The sequence below is a fragment of the Triticum aestivum genome, chromosome 5A (assembly GCF_018294505.1).
Source record: "Triticum aestivum cultivar Chinese Spring chromosome 5A, IWGSC CS RefSeq v2.1, whole genome shotgun sequence".
NCBI classification, from domain to species: Eukaryota; Viridiplantae; Streptophyta; class Magnoliopsida; order Poales; family Poaceae; genus Triticum; species Triticum aestivum.
Window position 1 is genome coordinate 623,300,611 of NC_057806.1, and position 8,300 is coordinate 623,308,910.

The window sequence follows — 8,300 nt, forward strand, 5'->3', positions numbered from 1 at the left end:
TGTACAAGCAGTGTTTATGGATGAATATATAGTTCTACTATTATGTTGATTATGGTATTTGTGGCCTTGCTATGGAAAAAATCAGCACATATAGAAACCACTAATGAAAAGTTTATTTCTTTCATTTTTTTCATCTCTTACACTTGTTCTCTATGTTGTGCATTCTCTTTATTCGGATACAACTCGTACAGACAGAATTCATGTTGCCATTCACTACAAGAAAAACTGCATACGCTGAGTGGTCGGTTGTATGTCGAGTGTTATTTTATGGGGTGCTCAGCATAAAACCCAATTTGCCGAGCAAAAACTGGAAACACTCAGCATAATATTACCGACCTTCCTTCCTCTTCTTGCCGGTCAGCTATTTCTCTCGCTCTACTGACAACATCACACGATGCACCACTCTGTCATAATGCACACACACTCTGTATCCCAGTACTTCGGCAAATCATTGCCCTGGATCCCACTTCTATAGCTATATGTTCATGCGCACAACTTCCACCACTCCAGCCAATCTCAGTCATGTTTCCTGTCGTCTTCGGCACTCTCTTTACTTGTCTCGTGCCTCTTTCTGCTCACCACGGTTGCATCATCGATCGACCACTTTGCCGAGGCATATCACTTTGCATCACTCCTACTTGCACACATTGTATAGTTGCCGAGTTTTTCTTATCTCCAAATACCATGCACTAGGACATCAATATGATCATAATGTTGCAGTATAGCTAGAAAGACAAAAGAAGAGCCAAAAACAACTTTCCGCTGATTGAGTTGTGCCAAGTTACCGAAAAAGCTCACGCCCCACTTTATATATAAAGCAAGTTGTGACACGTTCAAAATAAGATTTCCGCGACCAAGGCCAATGTTAATCAATCTCGCGTGAAGTTGAACGAGAAAATTAGCACTCATTTGGCTACTACGACCTGACCTCTTCTCAGACAATGAAGATGATGGAGTTATTAGGTAGCTAGGTTCGTGCCACGAGATCAAATGACGAAGTTCCTCCACATCGGTAGAGGTAATCTCGATCAGAAGAAATAACAGGCCGCCCACGATGATATCTGACTACCTCAACGCGCGCACATGTGCTTCGAATTTGACCAGTGTAATTCGTTGAGATATATTTTCTCTATGAAACTTTCCAAGCTTAGTTATACCTCAGAGAAGCAATCGATCTTGTGCAGGCAGTATAAATACACAACGTACGCATGGTGGCAGTCTATCTCATCGTTACAGATACATCTTCCTTGATTAGTTTTGTAAGGCTTAATCAGCGATGGAGTACTCGCCGAAGCTAGCAGTAGTGGTGCTCTTAGCTCTCGCGTCCGCCATGGCGGTCACGGCCCAGAACTCGGAGCAGGACTTCGTGGACGCCCACAACGCGGCGCGCGCCGACGTGGGCCTTGGGGAGGTGACATGGGACGCTACGGTGGCAGCCTTCGCGCAGGACTACGCGGATCAGCGCCGCGGCGACTGCCAGCTGATCCATACTCCTGATGGCCGGCCGTACGGGGAGAACCTCTACGGAGGCGGCGGCGGCGGGACCGAGTGGACGGCGACGGACGCCGTGAATTCGTGGGTGTCGGAGAAGCAGTACTACGACCACGACAGCAACAGCTGCTCGGCGCCGGCGGACAAGTCGTGCTTGCACTACACGCAGGTGGTGTGGCGCGACTCGACGGCCATCGGTTGCGCCCGCGTCGTCTGCGACAGCGGCGACGGTGTGTTCATCATCTGCAGCTACAACCCGCCAGGCAACTTCCCCGGGGTGAGCCCGTACTAGGCTATATGCATCATGCATGCATGCATGCGAGTGTGCATGTACGTACGGCGTATTGCATAAATAAAATGATTAAGCTGTGATAACTACAGTGTGATCAGATGAGATATATAAATAACCAGCCGGCCGGATTTGACGTCATATATTGTTTAGACCGGCTGTATAGATATGTATATGTACTGTTATGATTCAGGTAATAAGTTGTGTTATTGTACAAGCAGTGTTTATGAATAAATATATGGTTCTACTATTATACTGAGTATGATATTTGTGCTTCGCTGTGGAAAAAAACCACTAATCAAAGTGTCTTTCTTCCATTTTGTCATCTCGCACTTGTTCTCTATGTTGTGCATTTTCTGTTTTGCATCCCAACTCATACAAACAAACGGAGTAGATCTCGAGATGGCATGATAGGTCTCGTTTCTGAGACTCTCGCTCCCTCTCTGCGCCATAGGCCACTCCGGCCGTGACGGTCACCCACTCTGCCATTATGGCTCACCCATCCCCTCCCAGGTTTTGCTTCAGATCCAGCTCTAGCCGCGGTCCCGTGCAAGCTCACTCTCGACCAGCGGTCCATGGTAGGTTTCGGACTCGCTTTCGGCCCCGTCCGTGAATGCAGTAGATCTGACCTCGACGCCACAAATCCTACCGCGGGGAGAGTCATCCCATGCCACGCATGCCTGTGGTACTCCGGATCTGGGCGTTGTGATTGAGCGGCAGTACCTAAATCCATCGTGGTCATCCCCTCCGCTCTTGTCAACATTTCCTCTTCGAGCGAGGAGGAAGGATGGACGAAGCTCTAATCCTGAAGGAACACACAGACAAGCAAGGAACCATAGATTATTAGCGCCCACATACAGCTACACCACTCGGACCGACGACGGGACATCAATGGTGCACCGGGCCGCGAGGTCTTCTTAAGCTGCTTCAAAGGCCGAGATCCTCTGGGCTGCATATCGTTTGCGAGCTGCTAGGGCATTTCGGCACAGAGTACCCTCAAAATCCATGAAAGGGCGGACCATGAGGGGCTGCCCGTGCGAGGCTATGTCCGGCACCGACCAGGGCGCCAGTTCAAGATCAGGTTCAAAGCGCCAGGCAATTACCCCTTGATCCACCAAAAGAGATAAAATGTGAATGAACTTCACTATTTGTTTCAGAAGATAACTTACCAGTGTTGTTGTTAATTACAAATGATTGTGAAGGTGTATGGTAGGAAGCCAATAACACTTAGTGTAGAATATTTTTAAATGCAAAGTACATAAATTTTGTATTGGAGATGCCGGCTTCTTTCTAGTATGATATAAATTGCAATCTTATAAATATTGTTCTTTAGTGCAATTGTTGCTCAATAGAACATCTCAAAATATGTTCGAAAGAGTTCAATCAAGTCTTGCGAGTTAACCCGCCGACAATGATTTATGGCTATTTGATACTCTGGGTGCATATATGCAGAAAATAAATCGTATTGGTTGTAGGTTATGATGCTAATACTGGACAAGGAAGCACTGGTGCAGCAGCTGTAATCTGGAGGGGTCTATCATATTGCCCGTGTCTTCTCTCTCATGTTGTGACTCGAGGCTGAAGAAACCGAAATTATTGCCTGACTGAAGGACTAAAAGCACCGACGACAGTTGTAATCCATCCCATCATTCAGATTGTTTGGCTGCTGTTTCTACTTTGAAGAATGCAGTGCACAATAGACCTCGACTTCACAATAGTGATGTGGAAACTTGGGGCTGAATTTGTGAAGATTGCCAGCATGATTCTTATCAATTTGGTAAATTTTAAAACCATATAACAAAAAAAATTCTCAAACATGTTGTGTCTGGTTTTTGTCGCTAGCTTTTAAACAGTAGAAAAGATACTCTTGGTATAGATTGGCAAGTGTTTGAACTGAACTAGAAAAGAAAATATATTTTGCATATACTCCATGGGTAAGTCATGCAGGTTGCTCTCTGGCAATTAAAAATGCAGCTAATGGTTCGGTTATTCTTGACACTTTGGGTCTATATAATTTAGGTTTCTTTCTATTTGGTCAATATTAATTATTATACAATTTTATATATCCAAGTAGAGATTACATGCCCTCACGTTTGGACTGATCAGGGCAATGATTAAGTTCCGTCTAAACAACTAAATTGATTTTAGAGGCTATAAGTATAATGCATGGGAGTTAGGTGACCACTTCTGTCCAAAATAGTGAAAGTAGCCAATTTATATATATAATTTACAGCAAATAGTGCAAGGCACTCGTGGGACTGGATTGTAGCATGGGATTTTAGGATACTAGGGGCTTTGTTCATGCATTTTTGCTTGAAGAAACATGTCTGCTACTTTGGGATGGTGCTCCAATGGTACACTGCCACCATTTTGAGGCCCTTGACAGAAAATTGAGAGATATACTTTCAATGAACGGCAGCAACAAATGTACTCTTCCTTTTGATATTCTACAATAGAAGAAAACTTCAATGCTACATTGATTTGATCTCTCACACAAAAACAACAGCCGGACAAATCACAACTAAACCGACGATGGGCAATTTCACGAGCACGCGGCTTCGCACGGCTAGTATAGTTTAGACCGGCAATGGTTGTGTATTGCCATGATTCAAGTAAGTTGTGTTATTGTACAAACAGTGTTTATGGATGAATATATAGTTCTACTATTATGTTGATTATGGTATTTGTGGCCTTGCTATGGCAAAAAGATCAGCACATATAGAAACCACTAATGAAATAAAGTTTATTTCTTTCATTTTTTTCATCTCTTAGACTTGTTCTCTATGCTGTGCGTTCTCTTTATTTGGATACAACTCATACAGACAGAATTCATGTTGCCATTCACTACAAAAAATACTGCATATGCTGAGTGGTCGGTTGTATATCAAGTGTTATTTTATGGGGTGCTCAGCATAAAACCCAATTTGCCAAACAAAAACTGGAAACACTCAGCATAATATTACCGACCTTCCTTCCTCTTCTTGCCGGTCAGCTATTTCTCTCGCTCTACTGACAACATCACACGATGCACCACTCTGTCATAATGCACACACACTCTGTATCCCACTACTTCGGCAAATCATTGCCCTGGGTCCCACTTCTATAGCTACATGGTCATGCGCACAACTTCCACGACTCCAGCCAATCTGAGTCATGTTTCCGGTCGTCTTCGACACTCTCTTTACTTGTCTCGTGCCCTCTTTCTGCTCACCGACGGTTGCATCATCGACCGACCGCTTTGCCGAGGCATATCACTTTGCATCACTCCTACTTGCACACATTGTATAGTTGCCGAGTTTTTCTTATCTCCAAATACCATGCACTAGGACATCAATATGATCATAATGTTACAGCATAGCTAGAAAGACAAAAGAAGAGCCAAAAACAACTTTCCGCTGATTGAGTTGTGCCATGTTACCGAAAAAGCTCACGTCCCACTTTATATATAAAGCAAGTTGTGACACGTTCAAAATAAGATTTCCGCGACCAAGGCCAATGTTAAATCAATCTCGCGTGAAGTTGAACGAGAAAATTAGCACTCATTTGGCTACTACGACCTGACCTCTTCTCAGACAATGAAGATGATGGAGTTATTAGGTAGCTAGGTTCGTGCCACGAGATCAAATGACGAAGTTCCTCCACATCGGTAGAGGTAATCTCGATCAGAAGAAATAACAGGCCGCCCACGATGATATCTGACTACCTCAACGCGCGCACATGTGCTTCGAATTTGACCAGTGTACTTCGTCGAGATATATTTTTCTATGAAACTTTTCAAGCTTAGTTATACCTCAGAGAAGCAATCGATCTTGTGCAGGCAGTACAAATACACAACGTACGCATGGTGGCAGTCTATCTCATCGTTACAGATACATCTTCCTTGATTAGTTTTGTAAGGCTTAGTCAGCGATGGAGTACTCGCCGAAGCTAGCAGTAGTGGTGCTCTTAGCTCTCGCGTCCGCCATGGCGGTCACGGCCCAGAACTCGGAGCAGGACTTCGTGGACGCCCACAACGCGGCGCGCGCTGACGTGGGCCTTGGGGAGGTGACATGGGACGCTACCGTGGCAGCCTTCGCGCAGGACTACGCGGATCAGCGCCGCGGCGACTGCCAGCTGGTACATTCAGGCGGGCAGTACGGGGAGAACCTCTACGGAGGCGGCGGCGGCGGGACCGGATGGACGGCGATGGACGCCGTGAATTCATGGGTGTCGGAGAAGCAGTACTACGACCACAGCAGCAACAGCTGCTCGGCGCCGGCGGACAAGTCGTGCTTGCACTACACGCAGGTGGTGTGGCGCGACTCGACGGCCATCGGTTGCGCCCGCGTCGTCTGCGACAGCGGCGACGGTGTGTTCATCATCTGCAGCTACAACCCGCCAGGCAACTTCCCCGGGGTGAGCCCGTACTAGGCTATATGCATCATGCATGCATGCATGCGAGTGTGCATGTACGTACGGCGTATTGCATAAATAAAATGATTAAGCTGTGATAACTACAGTGTGATCAGATGAGATATATAAATAACCAGCCGGCCGGATTTGACGTCATATATTGTTTAGACCGGCTGTATAGATATGTATATGTACTGTTATGATTCAGGTAATAAGTTGTGTTATTGTACAAGCAGTGTTTATGAATAAATATATGGTTCTACTATTGCACTGAGTATGATATTTGTGCTTCGCTTTGGAAAAAAACACTAATCAAAGTGTCTTTCTTCCATTTTGTCATCTCGCACTTGTTCTCTATGTTGTGCATTTTCTGTTTTGCATCCCAACTCATACAAACAAACGGAGTAGATCTTGGGAGGGCACGCTAGGAGACCTAAGTTCCATGAACAAGTTTCTGTCGGTAGCAATTGTGGTTCGTCCTTATCCAGGTTGCAGAGGTTGTGAGGATCGGACAAACAATCCGACAAGCGCTCCATTGTCCAGCAAGTATCAAATCACCAGGTCTAGTTAACGGAAACATCTGGATTCAAGACCAAGATCCGCAGCCCAGTCCCAAAATGTTTCATTTCCTGGGAAAAAGGTCGCCAACATGGCATAGCAAACCTAGAGTGCTCTTGGAGAACCTCATGGATGGATTTGGTTATGAGTCACTCATCCCTTACACATGAATTGCCCAAGATCGCCTGAAGAAGCTCTTTTGCTGAAATTGTGACGTATATTTACTACTGTTACGCCATCCATACATAATAGGATTGGCAAACAAACTGGAGAAACACGCATACTATAGATTGCTGCTATCCTAAGCTAGGTTCGAACAAAGTGGCACCCACCCGCACTGCTGAACATGGTTAACCACACTAGTCATCAATCCGTGCCACTGCAAGGGCTATCTCTTTTTGAATGCGCAAAATAAAATGTGATTTATGGTGTTTGCTTATTGGAGATTTTACTAGCCAAAACAAACAGGGAATGTTCCATTTTAAAGATATTACTATTAGTGACAGGAAAAAGTATTTGTTTCCTCCTCAGGCACTTCTTTAAGATTAATAAAATAAATCCTTGTATATGGTGTCATAATTTACACTAACCTACAAAAGAAACATGACAAAAATGACTACATGCTTAAAGAAAAGAAAGTGAACTTCAACTCAAGTGAATCCATCAATGCTTCCCTTTGGCTAATTTAGATTATCGATCCAAAATGATAATCATGATCTAACAGCATGTATCATAGGCAAATTAAGAATAATTAGCTGAAAAAAACGTAATCGAAAGTGCTCTTGTGAGCTCGAGCTCACATGCACCCTTTGCTACAGTAAAATAAAAAAAATCATAACAATCTGGATTTTTTTGTCAACAAACATTGATGTGTTTTCCACATGCGTGCAAAAACACGTGACAAAATGACATTCATGCAGGCCTCAGCAAAAAAAATTGATGCTTCAAAAAGTGTTTTTTAGCATAATATTGTTTTTTTTTTGCTGAGACCTCCACAAATGTCATACCATCACGAAAATTGGCACACATGTGAAACATATATCAATGTTTGTTGTAAAAAAAATCAGATTTTTTTTTGAATTTTATTAGTGTTTTTTCGGATTTTTACTGTAGCGAGTAATTATGAAGCTACTTCCATATGTATAAAATAGATAGGAACTTACACAAAGATTATTTTTGGGGGGTGGGGTAAGAACGTATATCATGCTATTTGATATATAGGCAGGTGAATAAGAATCCAGGCCCAAAAAATTATTACTTTCACCTTATTTCAAGTGTGAAGCAAATCTCCGTCTCTTAGTGGTGAATCTGAATACTAAAAATTCAACTGAATCCATGTTTTCTTCTTTTTCCTCTTCAACCATAAATCTGGAAAAAAATCTACGTCCCTTTTTCATGTATTTTTTCTATAGATATTGTCGGTTCATACATGGGGATAGCTTGCAACAGCAATGAGAAAATATGACGGCAGCATAAGCCTTATTCTCACTGTAAAGAAAAGTTCAAGTAAAAATTGTCATTGTTACCTAAACAATATAACATGGATCAAATAAGAAAGCAACTGGTAGAC

General features: G+C 43.5%; 2 protein-coding genes across 2 annotated transcripts; both read left to right on the forward strand.

Annotated features, from left to right (window-relative positions):
• The first annotated feature begins 1,194 nt into the window (after positions 1-1,194).
• On the forward strand, positions 1,195-1,897 carry LOC123108037 (pathogenesis-related protein 1-like). Its single transcript, XM_044529902.1, has one exon. It carries the CDS (start codon positions 1,277-1,279, stop codon positions 1,781-1,783), a length of 507 nt encoding a protein of 168 aa, XP_044385837.1. The 5' UTR covers positions 1,195-1,276; the 3' UTR covers positions 1,784-1,897.
• Positions 1,898-5,689: 3,792 nt separating this feature from the next.
• LOC123108038 (pathogenesis-related protein 1-like) lies at positions 5,690-6,304 on the forward strand. Its single transcript, XM_044529903.1, has one exon. It carries the CDS (start codon positions 5,690-5,692, stop codon positions 6,188-6,190), a length of 501 nt encoding a protein of 166 aa, XP_044385838.1. The 3' UTR covers positions 6,191-6,304.
• Positions 6,305-8,300: the final 1,996 nt, after the last annotated feature.